Genomic DNA, 14,521 nt, shown 5'->3' on the forward strand with positions numbered 1-14,521 from the left:
TCCTGATTCAGTTTATCTAGAAATATTGTGTAGGAATGAATCTTTAGCATGATATGCAGAGCATGCACTAGGAAAAGGTAAAACAGGAAAAATACATTGTTGCTTCAACTAGTTATAGCTGTAATCACATGGCATTTACAAGGGGTTTTTTTTTCTTAAAAAGACAAACAGCTTGTAGTATTTATTTGCTCAGGACAAATGTAAATTTTTTTGCAGTTTTTTTAGGTACAGAAAGATAAAATAACTGAAGGAATGGTGAGAACAAAGTTTGATTTATTGCCAAACTTTCAGTACCTGAAGTCATTCTGTCTTTGTTGAAGAACCTTAAAAAGTGCTTAACAAAAATTTTTTTCAAAGATTTTCAGTGTTTTTGCCCAGCTTTCTGAATTTAAGAGTCAGAGTGAAAAATTGTGCAATCATATGTACATCATAAAAAGGCATCCATTTCTGTCTAATCATATACTTAAGCTTAAGAGGTCAGATATTTTTCTACTTTTCTGTTTTCAGTCTAAAAAATGATAAATGAACATACATAATTTTTAGCAAATTTTTCTTTGCAAATATAATAGTGAAAAATTAACATAAATTTATAAAACCCCTTATCCTTCATTTAAAAAAAGAGTACAATAAAAGCAAATTTATTTATTTTGTGGAATAAATGCTAAGAAAATCATGGGAATCTCCATCTGTGCCAGCCTCCTCTGTATTTGTTTGGGGATTTTTCCCCAGCCTTTAATTGCAGTGGTCCACTCTGAAGGGAGAAGTCCAGGATCCAGTTAGTCCATTAAATTCTGCTCCAGTCAGTGTGCTTAATATTTCCTGTCAGGCAGTCATGCAGGAAGCTTTAAAAAAAAAAAAGAAATTAAACAAGGACCCATCTCTCTTTTTATTGGAAATTTTCTATCTTTAACAAGCCAAAATATTAATCAAAAAGAACCTTAGTAACATGAACAAATACAATTCCATTCACAGTGTTAATAGGATATCAGTGAGAAAAAAATTAATAATTAATTTTGCAGGTTGCAAGTTTGCTGTTTTAAACTTGCTTCAGATTCCATTGGAAATGCTCTGAGCTGTATTTCTGGTTTTGTGATGTGATGCAGCCCTCTGCACGTCAGCAGTGCAGTCCACTTGCACAGATGTGGTTTTTTTGTTGGTCTTAGAAGCTTGATGGCAGCCTCAAAGGTAGCAGTACCATCACAGCCATTACAGGAATAGATAAGTCATGTTATTAAGATGCTGAAACACAGTTAAGTTTTCAAACTTTTTCTGCAGTTCCTGTGGAAATATTTCTGAGGAAGAGTTTCATAATAGGCTAATGTAATAATTTCAAGATCCCTTCTTTCTAATCAGAAGAGAAATACTAAAGCAGAGCAGCCTATTTCTATAACAGTTTTACCTCATACCTATAGGAATTGGGAAATCCAGAGACAGGAGCACTTTGATGGTTTAGAAGTGCAAGCACAAGTAACTGTATTCTTGGCTAGGATAGTACTCTGGCATCAAGACTGTCAAGTATACACTGTTCCTGTTTTCTAATTTTTTTTATGACATTTTATTTAGGACTGCATTTTTAGGCGTGGGAGAGCTATTTTACTAAACTTTTTTTTTGTTTGTTTATTTATCAAAAGCAATATGGTGAAATTGAAGATTGCCAGATAGATGACTCTTCTCTCCATGCAGTGATTACTTTTAAAACAAGAGCAGAAGCTGAAGCTGTGAGTACAGTCTTTCTTCAGAATACACTGTGGCATTCAAATACTTTCTGTTTGTGTTATACTTCTGTATTTGATTAAATGTAATACTGTTAACTATTTTAAAACTATTGACACAAAAGTGTAAATTAAACAAAAGTGTCAGAACTGTATGGAACTGAAATAGTTAAGAAATTATGTTTATAGCAAAACGAGGAGGATGTAAGAGGGAAATTAAGAGAAACACTTAGGAATTTATATTTACGTGTCTTGGTTTATCTTCATTTAGTTGCCAGGTTTTTTCTCCTGAAGACTTGGTACCCTCATAGTCTAGCTGGAATTTCACGGACATCCTGCAGAGTCAACCTGTATATTTACTTGGGGTTCAGTTTGGTTTACCGTTGTCTGAAAACCCATAGTAGTGTAAATGGGATTTGATCTGATTCTTTTTTTTCCCCCTTTTAGAAATTTATGGAAACATATTTTTAGACATTTATGGAATTACAGAAGCATAGAGTTGCAGAAGTAATTTCTAGAAACTAAAATCCAGAGTTGACTTACAGTATAATTCAGTATCATTACATATGGATCATTAGAATTTAATACATTTGGCTCAGCAGCACTCCTGCCTTATTTGGTTCATGGTATAGGCATATAATATAGGTACATTATGTGATCCGGAACAAATTAATGAACATAGTTGTTCTACAAATGATTTTTTTTTCGATTTAAAATCCTTGTGTCACTGTTGAGGTGGAGTAATCCTGAAAATACTCCTAAAAATACAGAAATGTGGATTCATATTTGCACTATGGTTGTATGGAAAGATTTCAGTTTATGTTTATATTTTGCACAAATTTTATCTTGTGGAGTTTACCTGAACATAGTTTTCATACCTGGCCAGACTATTCTCTTGTTCATCTTGAGACACCAGTGAGGTGATTGATAGAAAAAACTGCTATTTACAGTGCACATTAACCATGGGGGACAATAGTTTTGAACACTGAGAGTATCATTTATGGTTAGATATTTTGATATCCATGTGCCAAAGATGTTTTACAAAAACACAGAATTCTGTTTCGTTTGTGAAGCTCATAGCTGTAGGAATGATGAGTACTAACTGTATGGAGATAGTATTTATTCTGTAAAAAAGGAGGTGCAATTAATGGCACATGGTGCATACTGACTCATAGGGGAGAAACAGTTTTGTACAGCTGTATTGAAGGAACACAGTTCAACGGTGAACAAAAATTCTGTTCAAAGATAAAAGCTGCTCTGGTGCTCCCTGATATTGGGCACTTCTTTTTGCAGTTTCATATTCTTTGACATTGTAGTTTACATAAGAAATACTCTTTAAGTGTGGAGAGAAAGTTCTGCTTCCCTGAAAAGAAAAATAGGTCACCTAGAACAATAATCCGTTTTTGTGGACTATCCAAATAAAGTCTTTAGTTCTCCCAGATGGAGTATGATTCAGTGCAAGGATCAGGATTAATGATCAATGTTTGAGATGTCCATATTTTAGTGAGAATTAAAATATTTAATTGTCAACTTTGTTTTATTAGACTGTGTCTAATTTCACCTTCATTTTTAAATGAAGATTTTATGAAAACTGGGTTCAGTCAAATCTAGGAAAATTTGTATTTTCTTTAAGGTATTTTACATATTAAATGTATTTCCATTGGAATCCCTGTGTTTACAACTAAAGCATTAAGGTTGGTAATTTGAGAAGTTGTAGAAGGTAATCTTTAAAGACCTCTGCTGCAGCAAATTGTGAGGTAAATGCAGCTAATATTTTACCTTCTTAAATGAAAATAGGCCTAGGCTTTATGATCATATATGTTCTAGCCTAGAAGGAAGAGGAAGATACCCTGTTGTAAAACGTTGCATTTTTATGTAGTAGTAATTTCTTCCAAAGATTGCAAGTTATTTCTGGGCCTAAATGTCACTTACAAGTACTTCTAAAAATTCTAGTTGTGTGACATTGTGATGAGACCATGGACAAAAAGCTCCTGAGCTGCATTTTAATAAGCATAGAATCTTTTAAATTTATCATAAATTTATATGTACAGATTTAAAATTTATACCTGGGGACTTTAATATCACACAATTCATGTTCAGATGTCATTGAACATGTAATTGTTTCTACATTTCACATTATGCTGTACTTTCATATTGTACTATAAATCTTTTGTGACCATGACGGTTATTTCGGAATGTTGCTAACGCTGATTTATGCTCATTCATGTTACTTTAATTTGAACATACTATTTCTAAAGCAGCCACTTAATGTAGCTGGTACTTAGAAAGACATGAATATCCCATAAGTTAAAATTTTTTACATTTCAATTACAACAGCTTTACAGGAAGTGGAACGTTTTCCAGTAGATTAAATTGTAATCACAAAGGGGCTTTTTTTCAGTTGTTTGGTTGTTGGGTTTTTAAAAAGATGCTAAATCATTTGTAGGGATGTCTTACTTCTTCCACTAAGTTATGCATTAACAGTTTTGTGTCTGTCTTTGGAAGGTGAGGAACCCAGCAAAATAACACTTAAAAACCGGGAAGGTGTTGGTTCAGTATGTTACCCACATTACCAAGTGATTTATGGTTTTCCAAGCTTATTTTCTTCTGAATGTATTTTCATAATTTTCCTTGAAGGATGTATGAATTGCATGTGCAGTGAATAAAGTTGTTTAGTTTAACCTAGTAACAGTACTTCAATAGGAACGTATTGCAACTTAGGCTTCCTTTTGTAAAGTCACCTGTAACTAAGATAGTTAAACTTGTTTTAGGCTGCAATTCATGGATCTCGTTTCAAAGGACAAGAGCTAAAGTTGGCATGGAACAAGCCTGTTGCTAGTATGTCAGCTGTTGAAACAGAAGAAGCTGAACCCGATGAAGAAGAAGTAAGCTTGCTTTTTCTTTATTTTTTATTTTAATTTTTCTAAGATGAAATAGTGGTTTGGTTTTTAAAAACCAAAGCAAATGAATCTGTGGATTCATACTTGTATTTTTTAATCTAACATTTTGATATCAGAAAATAGATTTCTGTATATTTCTTGGCGTTTAGGGTGTTGGAAGTCTAGATGTTTTGCTTTTGCTTGCAGAAATGTTTAATTTCTTAGATAACAAAAAACTGTAGAGGATATATCTAGAAAATGGAAGGCACAGGTTTGAACTTGCATGAGAGAGATTGTCGATTTTGTCCAGAACATGGGTTTGTGCCATCTTGTTTTGGCCCTAATTTCTTAGAGGGTCATATTTTAGACTCTGATTTTACTTTATATAGATATGGCTCAGAGGATATGGTTGAAAGAGTAATTCAGAGCATTTTCTGACTTCATTCAAGCATCTGAAGTACCCTTTCTGAGTGTTACTTTGTCATGGTCCATAAGAGATACTAAAGCCGTGTCCAAATAATCCTAATTGGTTGATGTAGGAGTAGTGGGGCAATATGTATGGATGCAATCTAACTCATTACACTCAAAATACCTAGGTTTGTGAATTCAGAAAAATAAATGTCACCTGGGGATAAAGTCAAGCCATCTTTTTCCAAATTTATTTACTGTCAGTTAACTGTATCCACATAATTGGCATAGAAAAGTTGGAATGGAAATGCACCTTGACTTACTTGATGACAGTATTTTGTCTGCATCTTTTTCCTGTGGCATTTTGGTTGATCTACCACAGAAGCAGCTTCACAAGTTCGCTTTGGTACAACCAAATTTGGCTCGTTTTCTTACATTGGTGGTGTTCACTTTCTGTTTTTTTCCTGAAGAAAGCCATTTTGTTTGCTGGCTTCCTGTCTCCAAAAATGCCCATTCGTTTTTTGTGTGCCAGTTGAAGATAGATACCTCTCATATTAGACATTTGTGCCTTCCAATTTACTGAGTGCTCCTTTCCTCATGTACACAAATCTCAAGCGTTATCAGATGGTCCTGAGCTGTAAGTGAACAAGAGACTATATTATGGAATCTAAAGAGCATCTTAGGTATTTTGTCGCATCTCCTTCAGGGAAGTATTGCCTTGGAAGATCAACAGCAGTGTGTTGATGCAAGGAGTCTTGATGCAGGTTTGAGATGTCTCCTTGAGTAACCGCTTCACTGAGACTTTTTGTGTAGTAAAGGAGGGGCATGCAGGGATAGGCAAACATTTCGGCAGAGTAAAGGAAGGAATGTATGTATTCATTGGTAGGTGAACTGCAGGGAGATCTGTCTTTTAACTGCCTTAGCTAATTATTCTTGTGGAAAATGCCTAAGAGTTGAACTTGAATCAAAACCCCTAGCTGTTCATGGGTTTTGTCTGCTTGCTACTTAATTTGTTTTATAGCAGCAGTTGTAAGCACATGAAAAAGTTTTTCTTCATTATTCCATATCTCTAATGCCATGTTAGTTCAGCTGAATACTATGCTAGAGAAGGTCGCAGGCTTAAGACGTGAATGAAAGTGAGTACTTTGTCTCAAAAAAAAAAGAAAAAAAAGCTATGTAATTCAGCCACGTGAGATTCTTAATAACAAAACATGGTTCCCAGTCCATTCATTATGTAAATAAGAGGAAGGTCTTCTGGACTTGAGCACTTTAGAAAATCCCTGGTGAATAGGCAGGTAATTCTAAAAGCATCTGGTCTTCCTAGATGCCTTGTGTTCTACACCTAGGTGCCTAGCAAAAGAGTTGACTGTGCTGAGTCAACAATTGATCCCTAAGAAGAATATAAAATGTGTAAGTAGAGATAAGCTTTTAATCATCAGGGGTTTGCAGTTGAGTGACCTCTTGAATCAGAGATGTGGTGTCTTTGTAGTTTATAGTTGAAAGGCCTTGACATGTGTTTATTGTATTAATTTATCTGGTCTCTTTAGAATCTGAATAACATCTGCAATATCCTGTAACAAGGAATGCTAGTGTTCAACCATGTCTGTCCTGAATAAGTATTGTTCTATTGGATCTGCCACCTACATGTTCTCTCTTCACTTTCTTTAAGATACTTATTATGCAGGAGCACTGTCATAGTTCCCCTCAATTATTTTATCGCCCTGTAGTTGTTCCCCTGTGTGGAATTGTGCTCTGTAGTTCTGCACTGTGCACTGCCCTCTGGACTACTCCTCTTTGACTGTTGCAGTGTTGTATTTTGGCTCACTGAATATCAGGGAATACCAGGAAAGAATCTGTTGTCAGAAAGCTTCTGTGTTTTAGTCAGGGTCAGACTATGCATCGATAGACAGGTCAGGTGTCAACAGAGCTCCTTTTGAAACTGTGCTTTCCATATGCAAGAGTAATGAAGATAGTAGTTTCTCCCTCTTGTAAAAGAGCCTGCCAGAAAGAGAGAAGGCTTAGTTCTAGGATTTCTTCAGCCTAGAGTCTCTTCTCTCTCAGAAGACTTCATAATTTTGCAAATCAACCTTCACACCTGAAGGTTGTGAATTTGGAAATACTATAGCAAAAAAACCTACAATTCCTTAGACGCGAAGAATAGGCAAGAAAAAACACAGCTGCTAACAGCTGAGCAGTTCTGCTAGGGAACTAGACATCTTTGTGTTTTAGTCCTTTCTTTAGCTATGGCAGTTTGCTGTGTTAGATGTAATTGTCAAAAACTTTCCAAGATAGGATAGTTTATATACACCTCTGTGTCTATATGTAGATAGAAATTAAGGCAACTTAAATTCAAAGGCTTTGAAGTCTGTCAAGTTAATATGTTATGGAACAGAATTGAGAATACTAATACGGTTTGTCTGAATTTCTCTAAATACCTGTCTCCCTGCCTAGTTTAAATTTTTATATTGATTTCAATCTTGATTAAGCTGTCAAAATTGGATTAAGCTCTTGGATGAAAACAGATATAGATACTGTCAACGTGCAAAAAAACATTAGTTTTCAACATAGCATATTAATTTTCATGGGAATATAGCAGCTTGGACATGAATGATATGCTGAAGAATCAGAAGAGCTGTTTAAGGATGAGGTACATGTGTCATGGTCATCTTGAAGTCTATTGAAAAAAAGTTTCGTTTGCCATTTAGTAATATATGTTTATAAGACAGACATATCCAGTGTACTTCATTGAAAGCATTAATGTTTACCTATTCACAACCAAATTTTCTTGTGTATTAAAGTGGAAGTGCCAGAGATTTGTATTTTGCCTTTTGATTTTTAACATTTTTTGATATAACGGTTATCATATTTTTCTCTTGAAGTTTCAGGAAGAATCTTTGGTGGATGACTCACTGCTTCAAGATGATGATGAAGAGGAAGAAGAGAATGAATCTCGTTCATGGAGAAGATGATTCAACTGATCAATGACAATGCTAGAGCTGCACCTGTGTTGCATTAGTATTACCTAATGTACTTCTGCATCTTTGTATTAAAAGGGGTTTTGTGATGAAGTTGGATTCAGATATAGATTAAAAAGCAGCTGGTCGGTTATACATTTTGAGAGATTGATGTTTGAGTTACATTTCAGTAAATGATTGCTAAAGACATCATACTAGGAACATATGCAATGTTTTTATTACATAGTTCTACAGAAAGTTACAGAATTCTTTGGGTTCTTTGTAATTTACTGAATTGGTCAAACACAAATGACCAAAAGTTGTTATAACATAGATAATTTTTGTTCTATTCCAGATACGGAATGAAAATTTGCATTTAAAATCTTTGTGAATGTTTTCAGAAATGAATAGATAACAGTACTAAACTGAAGTCTCTAAAGTTATGTATTCATAATATTGCATAGTAGTATGCTTAGGCTTTACTATGTACTAGCCTTTTGTTGGATTTGTGTACGTATTTTACCTATGGGTTTTAATGATAAAGTGTATGACTGCTTTGCATATAAGTCCTTATGACTTTAAGATGTTAAAAAAATAAAGAAATGGAATGGTCTTAAAAAAAAAAAAAAGAAAAAAGAAAAAAAAAAGCAATAACCAAAAAAGCTAAGGCAATGGTCCTTCATGATGAAAAAAAAAAAAAAAAAGAAAAAAAAGAGAAAAGACCATTCCAGATGGCAACCCCCACCCCCATGTTCACAAAAGGAGCTTGAATCACTATCACTTACACTAAAATAATACTGAATATATAAAACCAATCTCAATCGTGTTTTATCTACATTTACACATGGTGTGCTCTTCATAAAAACTTTTGGATGTTCTGAATTTAAAGTGATGCAAGTCAAATCTTGAATAGAATAATACTCTCAACAATAAGGAATTTTTTAATATATCTCTAGATGTTTGATGCCACAAAAATAACATGCAGTACTGAAATATAATTAAGAAAAATATGTGAAGAGAATCTGAATACTTAGTAGGCAATAGTCTAAAAAATTGAGTACACAGCTAATACCTTTTAATATTCCTGTGTTTTTATGATGACATTTTTTATTTTCAAAAGTAACACTTGGAAAATCCTGTGTTCACACTACAGCACATATTCACCAGTCAAAAGTACGTGAAATGTTAGTGTACTCTACAGTAAATCTTCATTGGCTCTTTCTAGCTGGTCTTTCTGGTATATGAGGTCTGAAGTTTCTTCTTAGGAAGGGAAACTGCCTGCTGTTTTGCAGTAAAGGACCTCTCAGAAAGACTTGTTTTTATTTCTACTTAGTGGCGTTTTGCTGGACTGGTTTCAGAACGAAACCCATTTGTTAAATATTAAATTCTTGGGTTTTGTTTTTGTTCTGAAGGGAGTGGGAGTGGGTGGGCTGTTGTTTTGATTTAATATTTCCTCCCCATTAATTCATTAACGAGTGCATCCTAAAACCACTGTCTTACTTATCAAATAGATGGATGTGAGCCTGCACCACCATTCACTTAAGTGTTGGACTCGATGATCCTTGTGGGTCCCTTCCAACTTTGAATGTTCTGTGATTTTGTGATAGTACTTCAGTTAATAGGGTGTTTTCTTTAGTCCATGTTTTTGTCTTTTGCTGGAAAGAGGGGGAGAACTGGTATAAGTCATATCCCTGGTTGGTTGTTTTGGTTTTTTTTCAATTCCAGAGTAGGAATGGAGGAAAGTAGAAGTAGTAGCATTCTAGAGAGAAGAGCTTAAGCTGTAGAATTTTTGTTTGTGCTTTTCAGTTATTTGAAGGGATTTCAAGAACTGGATCCTGGTTTTTCTGTTGAGCTTTTGGTTTGGTTTGGTTTTCCCCTCTGCCCTGATGTGTATGCGTATCTTGTTGCAAAAAACATGCACTTAAATTTTTGTACAGTCCTAGTTTCACATTGAAATGTCACAATTGACTGCCATGCTTGTTACACTAAGTTCTAAATTTTGCCATAAGGAATTGTATTTGGGAAATTGATTTCCTTTTACACTGAATTTCAGGCAAAATAAAATATTTTAAGAACCTTTTTATCCCTTGCTCTGAATGAGCTGTTCTAATTCACTGAATTAAGTATAAGCTTTCCTACTTTTTAAATTAATTTAGTACAATTGAAGTGCCAATTGACAATCCATGATGTGGAGATTTTTTGTGTGTTGTCTTACAGAACAGGTACAGCGCAGTAAAACACTGTCCATGCTCCATAAAGTGTTTGTGTGGCATGCTTTGCTGCTCAAACCTGCCTTTTCACTGCAGTCACTCAAGCTAACGGCAACTATAAGTGTGCTTATTGCATGGATACTTCTTACAAATCATCTGAAATTGCAGTATCATATAATTTGAAAATTTGAGTTGTTACCAGGCTTGTTTTGAATTCAGCCTGGTAACTCATCCATCCAAGATTCATTTCATTGAAACTTTGCACCCTGCAAAGGAGGGAACCTTTTAAAATTCTTTTTATCACCTTCCTTCTGCAAACTTTCTATGGTGTGTATTGTGTTCCCTGCTGTTACCTTGTGACATTCTGAATGGTTGAAAAACACATCAGAATGGCTTGGTTTATTCTCACTTTAAAACCAATCCCAGTCAAAACCAATATGTGGTTGTATGTCATTTAACATAAGAAAACCATGTCCCAGTTGCAATCTGAATGGATTCTATACAGATTTCTGTCATTGTCAAATCATTCCTTCATTTGATTTCTTGTTGGCTTGCTCTGTCTTCCTTGTCTAGCTCTGCTCTTCCCTCCATCTTTTTGCTGCTGCCTTAGCCAGTGCTTGTCACTTCAGTCAGATCCTTATTAACATAGCTTACAGTGAAATCTTTTGTCACCTGGAGCAGCATCCTTGTTTCAGTCAACAAACCAAACATCCTGTTGGCTTGGTTTTCCTCAAGATAGCTTTTCAAAATTTCCATGGACTAAAACCTAACATTTAAGAAGGTACGTTGTTTTCCTAAGGTACGTTGTTTTCCTCTTGGATGCTAAAGGACTTGGGTAAGATGTGAGCTGACATGCAGTTCAATGGCAGTATTGTTTATAACTACATTTAAACTACAAAACATTTGAAGTAAAGACAATCAGTAATTCAGACTATATTACAATCTCTACAAAACAGTAGATTAACAAGAATAAATCTTTGAAACAATGCTTATAGCCAGTACTGTTCATATTTTTCCTTCTCTTAAGACCAGTCATACACTACAGTTGTACAAACGCACAAATTAATATAAAGGGGTAGAGACCTTCAATGAAACACCTCATTGACTCTAATTCAACTTTGGGTTTTTTTATGTTGCAACTAATGAAGATATAGTCAGATTTAATGCTGTATTTTATTACAACTAGGACAGTAAGTTACAATGAAAAAAATTAGAGCAACTGGAACATATAACAGAAATTTGAGGAGTTTCTGAGAAAAGAATTGAAATTAGAAAAAAATTTTATTCATCACACTGTTCTGAGTGGAGCTGTATCTTACTGTATTGGTGTTACAGCACTTGGTTACTTTAAAATGAACCTGTTAAGTCAGACGAAGTAAAATTTTCTTGATCAAGACAAAAGAAGAAAATTTCATTTTTCTCTAATGAGCCAGTATAGCTGTAAACTTATCCTTGGGGAAGATGAGCCTTTAGTTTTTATGGACTCTGTAAAGAGGTCAACATAGACCTTTATAAATGCACTAGTGTGCTTGTTACACAGGTACCTAAATACTGCAGTCTTCTAAAATAAGTATTTTTTTATTTAAATATACCTCTGCTGTTTTATTCTGAACCATATTTTAACTCTGAAGACATCAAAAATACAACAAAAATAGACTTCAGTGATTTCAATCTTTATTTGAATTCTCTCGAGATCTAATGGGAATAATGAGAAGGATTTCAAGAACATACTGCCTATACCACCCATACCATCTATTTTTCCTAATAGAAAATTATTTTAAAAATCCTTCTATATGTTTTAATACTAAAACTTATCTGAATGATTGTACTTTGTTCTTAGTTCGAGTGAAGATTAACATTTTTTTCTTCTTCTTGCAGTAAGCTTGTAATCCTGAGACCAGTTGATGTCTTTGAAAATCATCTCATCTGACCCTGTGGTATAATGTAGCAATTTTGATATTATAGTTTTAATTCTTGAATTCCAATATTCTTCCTGCTTTGTTAGCAGAACAGATTAGTTCAGTTTCTCACCTCTCTGCTGAAGATTGGAATACCATGTTCAGCAAATCTGTCTCGTCTAGTTAATGAACTGGATTTTAGTATTTCCTTATAAGCAAATAGAAGAAAGAAGTTTGAGACATATACTCTACAAAACTAATTTTTCTGAAAGACCTCTACAGTAGACCTGCTTGTTTCATTTTAACCTCTTGGATACAGAGAGGGTAGAATAGCCTTTTTACACTTTTACACTATTTTATTTTTCTGTGTTGCAGATGTACATAATTTTTTTGGTAGTAATTTGATGGATAAAAATTTTGTTTAAAAAAATCAGATCTTCTGATATCATCTAGTGTATACTCTTTATCTGCAAAGAAAAGGGAGAAAAGTAATTGTGTTAGAGTTCCTCCTGACAAGCTGAGAAGATTATTGGAAATAATCTTGTTGTTTACAGGCCCCAAAACTTCAACAGTGCACATGTTCTTTTTCTAGTTGCTGAAGAATGACTTCTGTTTCTTAAACGTAGTGTTCTTTTAAATGCAAAAGGAAAAGAAACACTAGCTTCAAAAAAAAGTTTTTGTTATAGTCTGCAGCCAGACAGGATATGTCCCAGCTCTAAGGCATATGAACTTTTCTCTAACCAATAATTTGCTCTCTAGGGAAATGACAAAATTTCTTAGCCTTTAAAGATCATAATTTATTCTTTGTCTTGTGCAAAGTTTTGTGCAATAAAGATATTAGAGCCAAAGAGAAAAAAAGACTTCACAAAAATGTGTGTTGATCTGTGCATGTAAGAATCTATATCCTTTTGCTGAAGTCAGGTGCATGTTACTAGTGTATGTGTAGTGTAGCTGAGATCTACTGAAGCGCAGAAATGCCTTTAGGGTAAAGCCCCTCATTTTACAGAGCTTCCCAGTTCTGCAGAGCTCTGCTGCATAAAAGATAGGAGAAATGTCCTTTCTGTTAAAGTACCTTGTTTTAACATGAAGAAATGTTCTTCCTCTCATTTACAAACTGTCTTTTTTCTGCTTTAAAAAAAAATAAAATATATAAAAACCCAAAAAAAACCCACCAAAAATCACTTTGATTTGGTGTGTGGGTTTTTTGTTTTGGTTTTTTTTGGGTTTTTTTTTTTTTTTTCCTCGAGATAAAGCCTTGTATTTTCGCTTTCGGCTGCTAGAGGGCACTATGGCTACACAAGTGAAACAAAAGCTGGGAAGTGCTCCCATTTTAACACTTCAGTGATATTTTTCCTGTTTCAGTTCTCATGCTAATATTTGCATTTCTTGCAAAAACCTGTATACATCTCTACTATGTCAGCAGAAATCCTATGTGTGTGAACTGAAACAAAGTATCTCTCTGGATTTAGGTACCAGTGATAAAACATGACTCCAGGTGTTTAAATCTGAATAAAACAGAAGAATGTTTCTGTGTTGCAAGAGGCATGTATCTGTTGCCTTTTCTGCTCTGGGAGTTGAATTATGTTTGATAGACTACACTTGAACTTAAAGAAAACTTTGCGTAACTTCATCCTGTTTGTCAAAGCTTTTTGTAAGAATTAATCTTTTAAACGTGTGTTTGCACTCTGGAATAGGGAAAGCTAAAACTTATTGCTGGAAAGTGGAGGTGGACAGAAATGGCACATAACATTGGATTTTCATGCAAAATACCAAAGAAATCACCAGCCTAGCATAGTTTGAATGAATTCCACACTGGTAACCAGTTATATTTGCTTTATGGTAGACTCACCTTAAATATATCAAATAATTATTACTGTAGCTCCTCCAACTGGTGCACTGTACACAAAACAATTTTTCAGCTATGATGTGGAATACTTGCTCATCCTTGTACACCCATTCACTGTCTCTTACTGTCTTGCCTGGGTGCACCAGGAAGCTGCTGGTAGCCCATGCATTGGAACACTGAGTGTGCAGTGGAGCATTTGGAACTCTGAGAGTGCAATGCCTGTGCACACAAATCATATATAGGCCAACACCATGCAGGACATGTATGTAACTCATTCTGTGTTGTTTTCTATTCCCTTTCAGTCATTAGTGCAATGTCAAAAAGTGCTGAGGCACCACAAATTTTTTTACTCTCTTCCTAACTCACAAAATCAGCTATGTGGAGATTATTATATGCTCTCCTTTTTTCTTGAAGGGGGCCGCTGTTTCAGCACCTGTGGATAAACATCACAAAATGCTGCAAGACTTCCAAGGAGTCAGTGTCTTTGAATTCACCTAAAGAACGAAAACAAACTTACCAGAAGTGGTTGTGAGAAGAGGAATTCTTTTTGTAAAAATTACGTGGTTTTATTTATTATGATTATTTCTTTGCATTCTGATCTGATAGATTATTAA

At 34.5% G+C, this 14,521-nt stretch overlaps 1 protein-coding gene across 5 annotated transcripts in view; it reads left to right on the forward strand.

The window, feature by feature from the left end:
* The window catches only part of RBM26 (RNA binding motif protein 26), a 47,916-nt gene extending 39,213 nt beyond the window's left edge, over positions 1-8,703 (forward strand). For all 5 annotated transcript variants that reach the window (XM_064408474.1, XM_064408475.1, XM_064408471.1 and 2 more), the window contains 3 exons: positions 1,632-1,718; positions 4,484-4,597; positions 7,879-8,703. In XM_064408474.1, coding sequence (XP_064264544.1) covers positions 1,632-1,718; positions 4,484-4,597; positions 7,879-7,968 — 291 coding nt within the window. In that variant the 3' untranslated portion in view covers positions 7,969-8,703. The remainder of the gene's footprint in view (positions 1-1,631; positions 1,719-4,483; positions 4,598-7,878) is intronic.
* Positions 8,704-14,521: the final 5,818 nt, after the last annotated feature.

This window comes from Passer domesticus, chromosome 2 (genome assembly GCF_036417665.1).
Source record: "Passer domesticus isolate bPasDom1 chromosome 2, bPasDom1.hap1, whole genome shotgun sequence".
Classification (NCBI taxonomy): domain Eukaryota; kingdom Metazoa; phylum Chordata; class Aves; order Passeriformes; family Passeridae; genus Passer; species Passer domesticus.